The following is a 16,333-nucleotide window of genomic DNA, read 5'->3' on the forward strand; positions in this document are numbered from 1 at the left end:
TTAGCTGACGCTGAGGCATGCAGCTTTCCATTTCCTGGAGCACGGTGTCTGCAGGGAGGGCTCACAGCCGGGCCGGGGCTCTGGACCTTAAGCACTCACAGTGCAAGCAGATGGTGGAAACTTCGTCTCAGTAGTTACACTGAGGTGAACAGGCCGTTGTGAATCCATCTCTCTCCCTGGGTCAGAGGGAAGGACGGTGCCAGGAGCCCCAGAAGGACGGGAGCAGAGGCTTGAAATGACATCCTGGAAAGAATCCCAAGGGCTTGGAGAAGTAGGAAATGCAGGAGACAGCTGTTGTCCTGACTGGGAGGGCGGGTGGGTGGGGGAAGTGTCCCCGAGGCTGTAGGTCCACGGACCCACTAACACGGCAGCTGTGAGTGTTCTCCACCAGAACTCACTAGTCAGCCCGGGTTTCTCAAGTGACTGACAGATGGAAGTAGATTGCCATTGTTACTGGGAAAAGAACGCCAGCAATGCCTTCTCTTCTCTTTCTCTCTTTTCTTCCCTCTCCTTTCTTTACTTTTTCCTATTTTCTCTTGTCTGTCATTCTGTCTCTCCCAACTATACTTTGATAGAAAACTTAAGATGGTCTGAAAAGTAAACAAGTTAAGTTAAATCTGACAAAAGTTCAGAAATTATGCAGAGAAAAGGGGAAGATCATTGCACCAGAAGCCAGCAATCAGGTGGTTGTGGTGGTTGAGCACTGAATTTGACTGAGTTTCCTGGCAGCCACAGCAAAAGTGAATATGCGGCGGTTTCTGATGCCCATGCTTTTCCATCAGAAGCAAATAATGATTCATCAGGGGAAAACATTTTTCCTGGTACTGAATTAAAATAATTTGAATATTCTAATGTACAGTGTCTCTGGAGGTTTTAAAAAAATACAATTTGTATGATCCTTTTATTTTATTGACTCTGACAAATATTAAATTCTCAATATTCCCTCATAGACAAGTGAGGGCATTTCCCCAAGGGCTTTAACCAATGTTGAGAAGGGATATTGTGTTCTGATTTGATAAAGGGACAGGAGGAGAAGGGGTGGGGGCATTGTTTAAGTATTTACCAGTGAGTTCTTGAGAGCTGTGGCTTCTACCATGCTGCTGGATCATACATTTGCTCTTTCATTCAGTGAACACTTAGGGGGCCACAAGGCTGTATCATGTTCTGTGTGCTCAATGCAATGTGGAAGAAGACAGGCTAGCAATCATGATATGTGGCAAAAAGTATGGTACTGGTGACCTGTGCAAAATGCCGCCAGGTGTTGAATTTAGAGAAGAGAATTGTTATTTCTTTGCTGGTAGGGGGGGCCACTCATGGCTTACTGATGAGGTGACATTTGAGCTGGGTCTTGTGGACAGTGTAGGAGTTCTCTAAGAGACTGAGATGGGCCCTCCCCATAGAAGCAGAGGCAGGACAGTGTCTGGAGTGTCTGAGGAGCAGTCCAGGGAGTCCCTGACACTGAGGAGATTGCCGTTGCCCTTAAAAACCACGAGCAGCTCAACCATAGGGGACACAAGGGGACAAGGCATTAGGGGAACAATTAGATACAATTAAATCATTAAAGTGTCAGCAGTGCCTGGCTCACGCAGGAGCAGAGTAAGCGCTGTGAAATGGCATGGGGAGGAGGCTGGGCCCTGGGCAAGCTCCGCGAGGCGGCGTCGCTGGCAGCACAGGTGATGAGGTGTCCAGGGCTTCTGAGTTCCTCCAAGCCACAGTTCTTAGGGAGGTGCCCTTTACCGTCCAGAAGCCTCTGGCGGTTGAAGAACGGGACTTTGGGGCCTGCACAGCACGCGTCACGCAGGAGAAAGGCTTCGTGTCTTGGAAAGGTGATGGAAACCCGGTGGTTGAAGAGCCTGGGCAAACTCTGTTGCACACTGACTCAAATGCAGTCAAATAGAAATCCATGTGGAAATTACACACGTAAAGAAGCAGGACAGCCCGTGGCCGCCCTTCCTGCCTTTCTCTTCACACCCAGGCTGGCTCTGCCTTCCTGGAGGAACAGGGACTTTCAGTGCAGACCTGGCTGCCCAGCCATGCCAGAGAAGGGGCTGGAGATGGAGAGGGGGCAGGCTAGGAGGAGCAGGTGAGGGCACCAGTGCGGAGTCTTGGCCAGGACCCTGCGGAGCCCTCTGAAGGATCAGTGTTCCGTTGTTCAGCCACTGTACAAGTCCCTCGTAGTCCAACTCCAGCTCGTCTACTTTCCCTTTATATTGCCACCAGCTCCAGGTGGTGCATACATGCCGGTGCTCAGCCCCTCCTGACCCTTTCTTTCGATCTTCTTAGCCTGGGAGCAAGGAGTGCTGGGCTCCAGTTTAGACGCAGCCTGCCCCAGGAAACCTGTCTGACCACCCGCCCATGGAAACTGATGGGTACGAGCTCTCAGCCCTCTTGGGCTGCTGGGGCCATTCGCCTTTTCACCTGGGATTTGGGGGTGAGGGTCCAGGAGGTGTCTGGTCTCATGTACCATCTTGATTAGATAGGGCTCTGGGACACAGAAAGGAGGGGCAGACTCGGGGCTCACTCTCAGGGCTCAGCGACGTGAGAAGATGCCGTGCAGAAAGAAACCCGTGCAGAGGCATTTTGCCTTTTGATCTCTGCACACAGCAGAGGAGCTGCTTCAGGCAAGTTTAACTTCCAAATTCATCTGTAGCAAATTGGGAGACCATTGCCACGGCCAAGTCCCATTCTACAAGGATGAAGTCTAGACAGTGACCTCTTCCCAACAGCTCCTTGCTGCCCGGGATGAAGGCTCTATGTTTCAGTCATTGTTGGTTGTAACTTACAGTGGGAAATACAGTTTCACCTCTGCCTAGTACACATATACCCATTGTTATGGGAGACAAGGTCTTGCCTGGAACGACAAGGTCTTGCCTGGAACTCCCTATGTAGCACAGGTTGGCTTTAAACTCACAGTTCTCCTGCCTCAGCCTCCTGAGTGCTGGGCACCATGCCACCATGCCCAGCTTATTCTATTTATTATAATTTTATTTTTTAAATTGTTAGACTAGAAAATTTATCTCACTAGTTAGTGGGTCAAGACCTATGGCCTGAAAATCATTTGGGTAATCATCAAGATGTTAGAGTCAGATGGATCCAGGTTTGAATCCTGACTCTGGCACCTAAAAACTGTGTGGCTTTGGGCAGTTCACTTTCCTTCTATAATAGATACCTTAGTTTCTTCGTGTGTGAAATGAAGACCACGGACCCTGCTTCAGGGGTGACTGTGAGGGTGAAGTGGGAGAGGTTGGGCGAAGTTCCTAGCACGATGCCTGGCACCTGCCCCTGTTCTTAGTGACGGGAACCCTGTATGACTATCCCAGAACAAAACTGCACATTTTCTCATCTACAGACAGACTTGTGCCCAAGGACTTTTTAGCTAGACGCAGAGCTGAAAATGTTAGACACCCTTGCTTTTTGCATTTAGGTCTCTAATCCACCTGGGATTGATTTTTGTGTCTGGTGTAAAGATCCAATTTCTTTTTTCCCCTGTTTCTGAATGGATAACCAGTTACCCCCGCACTGTTTATTAAAGAGTCCATCCTTTCCTGCTGATTTGTACATCGCATCTCTCATATATCAAGGTTCCATATGTGCACAGATCAGTTTTTGGCCTGAATTCTGTTTCAGCGGTCTATTTATCTGTCCCTGTGCCAATAACACACTGTCTTAATTACCGTGGCTGTGCAGCCAGCACTGATGGAGGTAGGCTTGTCTCACGAGGCTTGTTCTGCTCCCTTAGAAGTCTCTGGGCCGCTGTGGGCCTGGGCTCTTCTCTACTTGTTCCGGAAATCTGCTACTGCTGGAAGATGGTTGATGACCTGGGGACCCTGGACGAGCTGTCCTCAGAGAGCAGCATCTCAGCACCTGGTCCTGCAGCCGTTCCTGTGCTCACTGGGGCCATCAACCCCAGGTGGTGCTGAAGCTGCTCAGGAAGTACTTTCTAGCTGATTTTCAGAGAAAAGCACTGAGAATGTATCTGAGCCCAGGTCCCACTTGTCCAGTGGTTCCTTTGTTTCCTCCAGTGGCTCGGTCCTCCTCATCCTACCCAGGTGCCTAGAGTCCCTTCCAGAAGACTGCTTGCTCTCCTGTCCGTGCCTGGAAGGACATAACCCTGGGCAGACAGGGATGTTCCCCACTGGCAACACCAAGGTCCAGAAAGTCTGCCCATTCCAGAGCTCGGGATGCACAACCAGACTCTTTGGCCTAAGTGTCTGCAAGTGTTTTCTTAGCGGGAAATAGGTCTGGGAGGAAGAGACGGGCACTCATGCTTATGCTTCTGTCTGGGCTTGATGGGCAGAGCCAGGCCGGCCTCTTTGCTGCTTTCTTTGCAGACCATTTTGACAGAGGCTTGAATGTCAAGGAACTGACTCACTGCGAGTTCTGATTTCACGAAATGACCTGAAGAAAGCACGTGACTCTTGTACCCCTCCATGTGGTTGGCATGGGTTTGGTGTGCACCCCAGAATTTTCAGCACACAGATGCTTACATGGTTCCAAATTTCAACACCACTTGCCAAACTGTGACTCAGGTTGGCTCGATACACTGGATTTGGGGAAGGCGTTCTCTGGACTGGGATTCTGCCTGGTTTTCCATGGACAAAATCCTACTCTCTTTGGCTTTAGTTTGCCCATCTGTGACATGAGAGTTTGGACTGGGTGATCTCCCAGACTTCATTTGATGCTTGTTCCTGTGATTCCATCCTGGGGCATGAGAGGATAGAAACCAGAAACTGTTCTGTCCATCTTCCTGCCAAGAAGATTCTTCCTTCTGCCTTGCTTTGGTTACTGATGTCTCCCTCCCTGCCTGGAGGAAGATGGTAGCTCTGGCTGACTAGAGCTGGACCAGGTGCCCCGCAGACCGTAAGCAAGGCAGACTGGACTTCTTGTGAAGCTGGTGTAGACTCCTGCCCCTCTTCACCTGGGGAGCACTGTCAGTTTTACAAACCATCTAGATCTGAATCTACACTTCCAGCAGGAGGGGATTAACGACCCCATGTGGGCTTCAATCCAGGCTTGGAGTAGACCAGTACACGGTGCTTTTGATTGTGGTATTTCGGACTGTTGGTACTGAGATGTTTCTGTCTCCTCTTTCAGACCACTGAGTACTCAGCCATGGCCTCATTGGCTGGAGGGCTGGATGACATGAAGGCCAACCTGACCAGCCCCACCCCTGCCGACATTGGGAGCAGTGTACCAGGTCCACAGTCCTACCCCATTGTGACAGGTGAGGGGACCTGGGGCATCAGGGGTTGAGGGGAGAGAGGGAGACAGAGAATGCATGTGTGGTGGGAGGAAAGGCCTTCTGGTATTTTTGGATGAGACTGGCCATTTTTTGCTTTAATGAGGTTATGAGGTCTTGGAGCAGACGGGCAGGAAACTGCTGGGGTCCCAGTTTGTAGCTGTGATAAGACATGGCTGTACATGATTCCAAGAAAGCCAGAGGAAGGCAAATGTCAAAGGGACTGTGGCTGAAAGGAGTGACAGGGAATCCCCCTGCCAGATGGCTCCTGTAGATGGGGATTTATGCATCTCATGAGTAAAGCAGCCGTGGCCGGTGGCAGCTTCAAGGAGTGGGATCCTTTGCAGCTTATCATTGGCATTTCAAAATTTCAGCAGAGGCTAGGTCAGGAAGGCAGGAGGCGCAGGCTGGGTACGTCCCAAGTAGCTGCCCTCCTGGAGGCCAGGGCCAGCCTCCTGGTCACTGTCAGGGTAAAGCACTTGGCCAGCATGCACCAAGTCCTGGCTGTCACCCCTAGCATTGTACCAAATGATACAACAGCAGCAGATAGCGTAGGCTCTCCACTCACTGCTGGGGTTGGACCTGTCATTTACCAGCTGTGCAACTGTCTTGGGCCACACAATCTCACACAAATGCCTGCTGTTGTTTTCTGAGCTGTATGATGGGCGTAGTATAGCACCGACTGCCCAAGGCGGTTATGAGGATGAACAGGCTCGCTCTAAGGTACTTAGATTCGTGCATAGCACACAGTTAGCATACAATGTATGTGGCTGTTGTCCCTCCTCTGAGAGACCCGTCACGTGGCTTGTCACAGTTGTGCATGTTGCTGCAGCTGCCCTCCACCCGCCACACCCCTGCTCCAGCAGCCCTGGTTACTGTGGAGCACTTGGAACTGTTTGGACCGCCAGCCCCTGGAGAAGGCCACATGGCAGGTGGAGGACTCTTAGGCGGTAGGATGCTGAGGCCCGAAATTGGGCCAAAGCCTGCGGGTGCAGCCTGAGCCAGAAGGATGCTCTCATGGGCAGAACACTGTAGGCAGTGACAGAGACAAGGGGTTCTTAGACACACAGTTAGGTAGCTGGTACATCGGGGAGGCTGAGGATTATCCTGGGCTTAGAGAACTTTAGGGGAAGAAACAGGAAACAGGATAACAGTTCCAAGCCCTTTAAATCGGAACAGCAAGGCAATGAGGCCAGCTCTGTGACCTGAGCTGACTGGTCAGCGCCGAGGCTCAGACTGAAGCAGCTGGCGCCCCACTTGCAGGTCTGGGTACCACACGGAGTAAGAAAGGGCCACAGTGACCTGATCCGTATGCATGTGCGATGAGGTGGAGCCTGCAGAGGGGGAGAATGAAGGGAAGCTGGAGCCAGAGAGCTTCATTCAGTTCTACCGAACTTTTACTGCCGTCACAGAGGTTCCATGAAGTCTTCTCCTCTGATGTCACCTGCAACCATGATACAGAAGCTAGGCTCAGCGAGGCAGTGCCTTATCCAATATAAGGGGAACCGTAGAGTCTTCTAGATCCCGAGACTTCAGTTTTCAAAGAACTATGAACAATTGCGAAGGGGAGAGCAGAAAGAAGTGTGGACCAGGTCATAATAATAGTCACTGTCACTTCATCGAGTGCTTGGGCACCAAATACCAGGCACTCTGTTGAGTGAGCCCATTTTTTACCCTCAGAAGAATCCAGGAGGTGGCACAATCAATATCATGCCCATTTCATACATAAGGAAACTGGGACTTGGGGCAGGCAAGTATTTTTCCTGAGGTCACACCAGTGTTCAGGGGTGCTGTGATTGAACACCAGTGGTTGTGCTGCTGGCCAGTCTGCTGCATAGAGAAGCCAGGGGCCACCCCCAGTGCTGTCACTTCCTTCTGTCTGCCTCTGGGCACAGCTCTGAGTATCAATTTTTTCATCTGTGAAATGATCCTGGTCTCTCGGCATCCTTGTGTTGATCTAGTAAAATCCTCAAGGAGAATGTATGACAGAGAGGGCCATTTGTGACTGGAATTGGGGTGCATGGAAACTCAAGTTTAGACAGCTCACAAGGAGACTTTGCATCCCTTTGTGTATATTGCGATAGTGACTTGGGGAGCATGGAGACTGAAGTCAGCTTCCTGAGCTCCCCCTACGGGAGTGGAATGTGGGTGGCCAGCTCTCAAGGCTCACCCAGGTCACAGATAAGTGTAGTGGGGCCCACACAGGATTTTTGGACATTTTAATCCAACACATTACAGGTGAAAAGCTGGATTTTTGACTCCCCTTGAAAAATCAGAACCACCAGCCTCTGTGAGGCTTATTCTCACATGACCATGCTAGACCGAGGCTCAGTAGTAGCTCCCCCTAAAGGTAGGTCCCCACACTTCCCAGCCAGAGGCTCTGTCATATATCCTGAAGGTCCAGCCTGACAAGGACTGTGAGTTAACATCCTGGGAGCAGGAGCTTGTGCTAAGGACCAGCTGGGTGGGCTCACTCTCCTGCGATCTTCAGGGGGGTTCAGTAGGCCTGGGTACCCAATCTAGGGGTGATTGGGGTTCAGTTAAACCCTCAACCAAAGATCTGTTTGTGTTTTAATTCCCTCTCTTTAAATCACAGGGAGCCACAAGAGATATAAATATCCCAGACTAAAGCAGAATTATGCTTAATTTTGAAATATTAGAGATATAATTATTAGCTTTCTTATAAGTAAACAATAGTTAGCACAATAGAAGGAAGGAGCCCATGAACAACAAAAATCTGTTACTACCAAGGAATAGACTTAACTTTAAAAAGTAAAAGAATAAATGGAGAGAAGTTGTTTATTCTTAGGCTTGATATCATAAAAATGCCAGTTCCCCTAAGTAATCTATTAATTCAAAGCAATTCCAAGCCAACTATCAAGGGATTTTCAAAAATATGTCAAGATGATGCGAATTGTAGGTAAATAAACATTCTAGGACAGCTAGGAAAATTCTGAAATAAATGAGGAGTTCTAGCACATTTTAAAAATGTACTGTGAAACTACAGTTGCTAAAATTGTTATCGAAACTGACACTTCAGCATAGAGAGTACAGAAACAAATCTAAACACTGTATGTGTGGGTGTTTATAAGTGCAGGCTGTTGGGTCCTTACCTATGTCTTTATATCAAAATAAATAGGTTTTGAGGCAACTGATGTACTAATTGTCCTGATTTGATAATTATACATTATATCCACGCATCAAAATATCACAACAAACCCTAAACATGTATAATTATGTGTCAATTAAAAATAAATGCCAGGCAGCTGGGCACGGTGGAGCACTCGGGAGGCTGATGCAGGAGGGTCACTGTGAATTCAAGGCCAGCCTGGACTATATAGCGAGACCTTGTCTCAAAAAACCAAGAATAAAAAATAAATAAATTCCATTGATCAAAACTTCGAATGAAAAAAACCCTGGGGGGGGAATTTTTTTATAGAGAAGGTCTTTTCAAAATATGTCTTGAAAACAACATATGTGTGTGTGTTAGTCTTTTGTATGTGTGTAAAAATACCCCAAAAAAGTATAAAATGTAAAAAAGCAAAACACAGATGACAAGTTAATTTATTTAGTATATAAAGAGCTTTTTAAAATTTTATTTATTTATTTATTTGAGACAGGATCTTGTCATATAGCTCAGGCTGGCCTTGAATTCATTAGGTAGCCCAGGCTGACCTCAAACTTACAGCAGTCCTACCTCAGCCTCCCAAGTGCTGAGATTACAGGTGTGCACCACCACATCTGGCAAGAAAGCTTTTAGAATGAATAAGAAATAAAGCAGTAGAAAAACTCAAGCAAAAAATATAAATAGGCATTTCATTGGGAAAAAATATAGATGCCCCAAACATATATGATAAATCAACAAGTTAAAATAGTCAAGTGATATGTAAGATATAATACCATTAATTTATCAAATATTAAGTTAAATTTCAAAGTTGGAAAGGGTGTGAGAAACAGACATTTTCATATACTGTTAAGGGAGTACAAACTGGTGCAATTTTTTGGAGGAAATTTGGCAATATTTATCAAATAGTTAAATATACATGCCAACACTGTGACTCGGAGCTTTTATATGTATTTTAAAGAATTTATCTCACAAGTATATTCACACAGTACAATATAATGGTAAAAAAAACCCAGAAACCATGCGGCCTCAATAAGTAAGAGCTGAAATATATTGACTCTTTCTTACAATAAAATACTACCGGTATACAAACCCACAAAGATAAGTAAATCTTATGTCTCCTGACATGGATACATGTCTAAGTTATACATCTGAGTAAAAAGAAACAAGCTGTATAGTGATTTAAGTATGATCCCATTTGTATAAAAATATAATACAATGTAGTATAGAAGAAATACAAAATATAACACAAAAATTACATGGTGATTCATGGAACCTTTGAACTAACACTCACACACATCTGTTCTGTATATGGGGTGCAGTGTGTGAAGTGTTAGTGGACCTTTCCTCTACTCCTTCCTCTCCACTGGCTGGAGAGCCCGACCCCAGTGGGATCCTGCTCTAGGGTCAAGGTGGAGCTCTCGCCCAGCCCCGCCCACCTTCCCCTCGGGATCGCAGATATTTACAGTGCCCCTTCACCACCCTGAAATTAAGTTTAGAAAGCATGTAGCCTATCTTCACATCTAATTGCAGATAAAAGCAAATCTATGCCTCATGAGGTAAAGGAGAAGTAAAGACAGAGTTGTTACTAATTAAATAACCATTATTTGATAATACCTGTTCTGAATATCTAAACTGCAACTCCGCGAACTGGCGGAGAACTTGCCCGGTGCAAGGAAGCCCCGTGGCTGCAGGAGCTCTGAACGCAGACTTCTGCAGAGGTGCAGACCAGGGCTTAGCTGGCTCAGATTGCCAGTGTGATTTTCCAAATAGCAGCTTTTGGCCAAGTTCCAAGTAAAACAAAGTATGAGCTTCGTTCGATTTACAGGGTAGCTGCATTCCTAGAAAATTCGGAGTGTATGAGGACCATGGAAACGGCAAGTGCACATTTACATGCAAATGAAGTTCAATTCTAGATACAAGTAATTGTAAACAGATTTTTCACCTACCTGAATGTTTGGCAGGACATGAGAACAGTGTGGGAAGAAGGAGAATTCTTCATTGTGTGGGAGGCAGTAAAGCCCCTCCATCAGGACAGCCCCCACAGAATTTCAGAGCAGGCAATGAAGTACTCACTGGCTCCACTGAGAACTGGTAGAGGAAACCCCCCAAGAGCTTCTGGGGGCTCCATGTGACTCTGAGGGATTCATTTAAGTGCCTTCATGCTAGTGGCTGTGCTGTCATGGTCCTGAACTCTTCGGGGACAGCCAGAGTCTCCCAACCCACTCTGCATTTCTCTTCTCCCCACAAAACTCAGAGCATACAGTCTAGGGGACAGGTGGTTCCTAAGCTCCTCCATCCCAGCCTTCTCCAGGCTGCTCAGACATTTCATTAGAGAATGAGTTGATTTCTCTCCATCGTTTGTATGCCACCTTAAACATTAAGCTAAACCCCTGCTCTGCCAGCCAGGGCCACAGTTCAGAAGCTGCTCACTATTTGCAAACTGGTGACATGGCCAGCCAGTTCCGGCACTGTCAGCAGTTTGGCCGTGTCTTGATCGAGACTAATTATCTGCAGGTGTATCCCTGGGCCACTGGCCGGCTGATGGGGCAGCATTGTGCCTACCTGCCAGAGAGGACAGCAGATGGGGGCGAGGCTCCCAGTTTCTGCCACCTTCCTGAACTGACCAAGGAGCAAGCAGTCCTGTCCTCAGCTGGGCCCACCTGACCTTTGCCTGGGAGAACAAAGGAATGAGGCAGATTGTATCCTTGTTGGCCTCTTCCCCTGGGAACCATATCTTTGTATCAGCAGGTTGGAATGGCAGAAGGTTCCATGTGTCCGCTAAGTTTGGGCGGCACCAGTGTGGTAGGTGACTGTGGTCCTAGGGTCTGAAGCTTCCCCCTGGGCGCTGCCCCCAGGCATACAGACACTCAGCAACATGGAGTGGCTGCCAAGTACCTGAGCCCAACGCTGATTTGCTGCCTTCCTTGGTTCATTGTTTAGCACCTCAGTGCTCCAAACTTGGCAACACAAGAAAGCATACCTTCTTCTGCCTTTTTCATCTATCAGAAGCTGACGGCTGGAGGGAAGGATACTAGAATAGGGGCCAGAGGAGCGAGTTTAAGTGTAGACTTTTCCACCTCACTGATCTAGCTTTGGGCAAGTCGGTCATCTTCTCCAAGCCTCAGTTTTCTCTCTATGAAATGAGGATAATGATTCCTGCCCCTCCTGCCTCCCTGGCCATTCTGAGGATAAAAAACAAATTAGTGGGAAGAGAGGGTTTAAGAGCGGCCAAAGGGACGTCTGTGGGTGTGTGGGCAGCTGTGGGGAAGATTGGAGAGGCTCAGTGCTGGTGCCTCCCAGCCTTCCTTAGAGCAAATGTGCTGACCATACAGGACCAGGAGAGCGGATCCCACAGTCCAGCTCCACTTCACAGCGGCAGACACTGAGGCTCAGAGAAGGGAGGTCCCCTGCTCCAGGTCATGTCAGTGAGTTAAAGCTGCAACCGAGGCTCTCCCAGGGCCCAGACCCCTATGGCCTGATACTGCTACAGGTGGACTTTAAAAAAATTCATGTGAACTCCTGAAAGCATTTCTTTCAGCATATACTTGAGAATGTTACCAAGAAAGCCAGACCACCTGAGCTAGCTGTAGTCTTGCCTGGTGGCTTTGGCCAGCACTGTGTCAGAGGCTTCTGGGGAGAATGACATGAAAGGACCCTGCTGAATCTTTGCACGGTGCTCACCACTGAGAGCTTGTGGAGGTGATAAATACAATTCCAGGCCCTTATACCGTAGTCCTTTGTGCCTGTCCTGGGAGCAAGGAGAAATTTGCCCAGCCACAAATCTCTGTGTGGGGTTTCACTGTTTCAGGGACTCTCAAAGGGCTTCCACCCTGCATAAGTGCACAGAAAGGGGTTCAGTCTTGGAGACCCTGTCAGGACATCTGGCTGGGGAGCAGGGGAAGCAGAGGCCCTAGGTGTGGCTGAGGACCCCTTTCCCCATATTTTAGGCCCCATACCCTTCATCACAAGCTGTGAAATCTGCTGTGTGTTTCGAGATTTTTGAGAAACACTCCAGACCTGTGTATGGTGTTGCTTTCGGCCTGTGCACCCTGAGACTCCAGGCCTTGGGGAGCCTCCCATTTCTCTAAGGGTGGGGAGGCAGCTTCACAGAGCTGCTGGGAGATCCTCTCTCTGGCTGATGACTTTGGAAATTTCCTGAGGAGGTTCTCTAGGCACCCACAACCTGTCTCCTTTATCATGCTCCCCTCTGGCCGGGCTCTGGGCACCAGGCAGCTCTGAAAGGCCATTTGTTCATCTTTCTGTGGGGAGCCCAGTTTTGACCCATTTTTATGAGCCTTTTTGAGGCTCATCAGACACAACTAAACACCTCCTCTCTCTGACTAAAATCACAATGTACCATGAAAGCAAGAATACGAGAAATACTGTATCCAGGCTGCCAAAAGGAGCTACAAAAAATCATAGTAAAAGGTATAATGTATGAGACGGCTGGGCCCAAGCATTCAGCCACGTAGCTTCCTATGAAAGAGGTGAGGTCATCACGGGTGCTGGATAACATCAGTAGTTACTGTGCCCGGGGCTCCCACTCTGTGCCATGCTGAGAATACTGGGCTGACCCTGGTGGACTGACCCTGTCCTAAGTGGGCTTACCTGCTGGGGATACACAGTTTACAGCAAATACAGAATAAACGTGCAATGCCATTTCACAATGGCAGGTGTTCTAAAGAAAATAAAGCTGAGGGAGAGAGTAAGGAGAGGCAGGGGTGAGGCATGGTGGTGAGCTGGTGGTGAGCAGGGAGGGATGAGGAAGAGCCTCTCTAGAGAAGTGGGCTAAGGTATGAACGGTAGGAGGCTTTCAAGGGCTGCAGATACAGCTCCGGTGGCACAAGCACCTGCCTGACAAGTATGAGGTGGTTAAGTTTGGTACAAAAGAAAAAAAGAGAGAGAAACTGTAGAGAAAGGGATTTCTGGCAGAAGATACAGCCACAGAAAATGACCTTTACGTGCGTAGATGCATGCCTGCCCAGAGTGGGGCCATTTCTGTGTTCTCTCTGCTACGAGTGGGATGCAGTTCATAAGTCAGAGCTGGGAACTCACAGAAGTGGGGAAGTCTCATTCCAGTCTGGGTTCAACTCCATATCAGAACTTGGTCACCTCGGGGATGGGAACTTCACAACCTCGAAGGCAAAGCATCTTCACATGGTATTGACAGGAAACCATTCTCACTGAGTGATTTTAAGCGTCACCCAGGAACCTGGGTTCCTGCAGCCCAGGGCAACGTCTATGTTACATACCCTCAAACCCAGGCATTACTCAACTTGTTTCTCAGCCTGGCATGCGCCCCAACCCCAACACCCAGCTCAAAGGTCCTTTCTTAAACATTAAGGAAGTAGACCTATAAGAGCAGAGAAAAATCCAGTTGTTCATCAGGTGGAAATCGCTAAGTAACAGATAGCTTATTCACACAATGGAGCAATCTGCAGCTGTGAACAAGACCATAGAAGCTCCTTGTCCTCATGGAGAAGGATCTTAGGAATACAAGATTCATGACAACAAGGTAGAGATGAACGTGTATAGCGGACGTAACGTGTAAAGTATGCATTCGAACAAGTGACTGGCTATTTGTATTTGTGCAAGTCAGAGAAACTGTAAGATTCTCAGGAATGTAATAACCTTGTTTAGGCAGACAGTGTGGGAAGAACTTTTTATTGAATGTCATTTACATTTTTGGAACCATGTCAATATGTAAACCACTGAGAAGCAAAACGTTCCCTTCCTTAAAAATGAGGAAACTTAACATAAAGATTTAAATGTCTAGCCTCTTTAGAAAACTTGCCCAGCACTCAGGAGGCTGAGACAGGAGGATTGCTGAGAGTTTCAAGCCAGTGTGGGCTACAAAGTGAGTTCAAGGCCAGCCTGAACTTCACAGCGAGACCCTGTCTCGAAATCAATCACTCAATCAATGAAAGAAAGAAAGAAAAAGAATACTTGAAGAATGTGTCCACTTTGGGTCTCCATGTCTGTATGGCCACTCTTGGTGAGTGTGAGAAGTGGCTGCCCCCTTCACATACCCCAGGAAATACCTGGCCAGCTGCTCTCTCTTACCTGATGTGCCAACACCTGTCCATGTGAGTTTGTGACCCTGCACCACTCACTGTCCCCACTCTCCTGTCCTTTCTTACTTGACCCTGCCCATCCAAGAGCCTACATCAAGCCAGGTGAGGCTGCTCATATGCTTGGCAGGTGGCCTTTGTGTCTGTGACTTCAGCCCTGGGCACAGGTTCTCTGGCCTGCCTCGATGGACCCTGCCCAGGATAAAGTCCAAGGCCACAAGCAGAATTCCCAGAAGCTTGGGACAGTGTGGCATTTCACCCCACTGAGAGGCATCACACTCTCTCCAGGGTAAGTGTCACAGGCCTTTTGCAGTGACAGAGGCACTACCACCCAGACAGAGCCACTTATCCGCCCTTTGTGAGGAGATAGGATAGCTAGAATTGGAACTTTCTCTGAGATTCAGGATTGTTTTTATTCCAGAATGATGCAGGGTGAATTAAGATGGTGTCTAAAATGTTTGTTTTTTGGTTTTTCAGTAGACCCACAGTGATAGGTTCTTAGATCCTCAGAAAGTTGGATTCTGGGATCTTAGTTTGGAAGGATACCCAGAGGCTCAGAAATGCCAGAGCTTTGATCAGTTTAAAACCAAGATGAAATTCAAACATCTTCATAATTAAAATGCACATCAAAGAAAACTGTGATTTTCTTTCAGGTTAGCACAGTGTTCCCAAGAACTGATTGTTGAATAGCGAATTAATATTTGTGTAATGTGCAATGTCAATTAAAAAAAATAATTTTAGCACAAAGTACTCTTCTTGTTTCTGACCTTGTATTTTGTAGAATAAAAATAAACAAAGTTGGATGGCCCTTCTGGTAATGTACTCATAGATTTTTACCTTTGTGGGCAGCTTGGAAGCCACCTTTCCAAATAGCCTTCGAGCAGATCTCTGGGCACCCAGCTTCCCAACCCATCCTGCTGTGATCCATCTTCCTAAAATAGCAATTTCATTAGCTTGTTCTCTTGGTCAGAGATTTTTAGTGCCTTGTCACTGTCTGGAGGAGAAAGACGCCGAAGGACAGTACCTGGGCAATTTGCAGAGCCGTTGCCTTTAATTATTGACTTATTCATTCACTCAGTTTCCATGAAAACTGAACCTTCTGTCATGTTACCTCAGCTAGGTCCTGACGGGGGCAGAGTTCCTGCCTTCAGAAAATTCAGTCTGACTGGGGAGGCAAACAGGAATACATGTACAAGGCAAAACAAAGCCAAAAGGAAAACCATTAATACCGTGGAAAAGCCAATCATTTTTGAGGGGATGGAGGGGGGCACCATGACTTCTTTGACTTGGGGTGCAAAGGCTTTGTGCAGGACATTGTGTTGAAGGGAAACCATGTACTCTTGACTTGTCTGCTCTGAAGTTAGGTTTAGTCTCTCGCCAGTTCTTAAAAAGTTACTTTTTAATAACCAAAAAAATAGTGCATGTTCACTATATAATGAACTCCAGTGACACTGAAGTATGTACAGTGACCTGTGACCATGCCCCTTAGTAGCCCTCAGAAGGCATATGGCCACCACGGCCTTTCTGTGACATGCACCAGGCTAAACACAGAGTTTGATTCCTATGCATAGCTTCGTACCCTGCAAACTGTTGTTCAATTTAAAAAGATTTTTGCTTCATGTTTCATGGATACCTTTAGCTGCCAGGTAAGCAGACAATTTCTGTCGTTTCTCACAATGTGGATAAAAAATCATGCACTCTTCTCTAACAATGTGCTGGGCTCAGCCTGTGACCTCAGGACTACAGGGTGAATTCTCAGGGTTTGATCCACAGGATGCTCACAGAGGAGACAGGCCAAGGGAGGGGACAGAAAGCCCTGTCATCCCTGGGAGGCCGCCCAGGGCCCAGGCTGTGTGGAGAGCGGGTGAGGCTGCTGGGAGAACGCAGAGGAAGCCT

General features: G+C 47.7%; 1 protein-coding gene across 4 annotated transcripts in view; it reads left to right on the top strand.

Moving 5' to 3' along the window:
- Pax5 (paired box 5) overlaps window positions 1–16,333 on the top strand; it is a 177,907-nt gene that overhangs the window by 93,993 nt on the left and 67,581 nt on the right. For all 4 annotated transcript variants that reach the window (XM_063225330.1, XM_063225335.1, XM_063225337.1 and 1 more), the window contains one exon: window positions 5,095–5,224. In XM_063225330.1, coding sequence (XP_063081400.1) covers window positions 5,095–5,224 — 130 coding nt within the window. The remainder of the gene's footprint in view (window positions 1–5,094; window positions 5,225–16,333) is intronic.

The sequence above is a fragment of the Cavia porcellus genome, unplaced genomic scaffold (genome assembly GCF_034190915.1).
Source record: "Cavia porcellus strain 051 isolate PalLab524CR breed Dunkin Hartley unplaced genomic scaffold, mCavPor4.1 scaffold_1, whole genome shotgun sequence".
Classification (NCBI taxonomy): domain Eukaryota; kingdom Metazoa; phylum Chordata; class Mammalia; order Rodentia; family Caviidae; genus Cavia; species Cavia porcellus.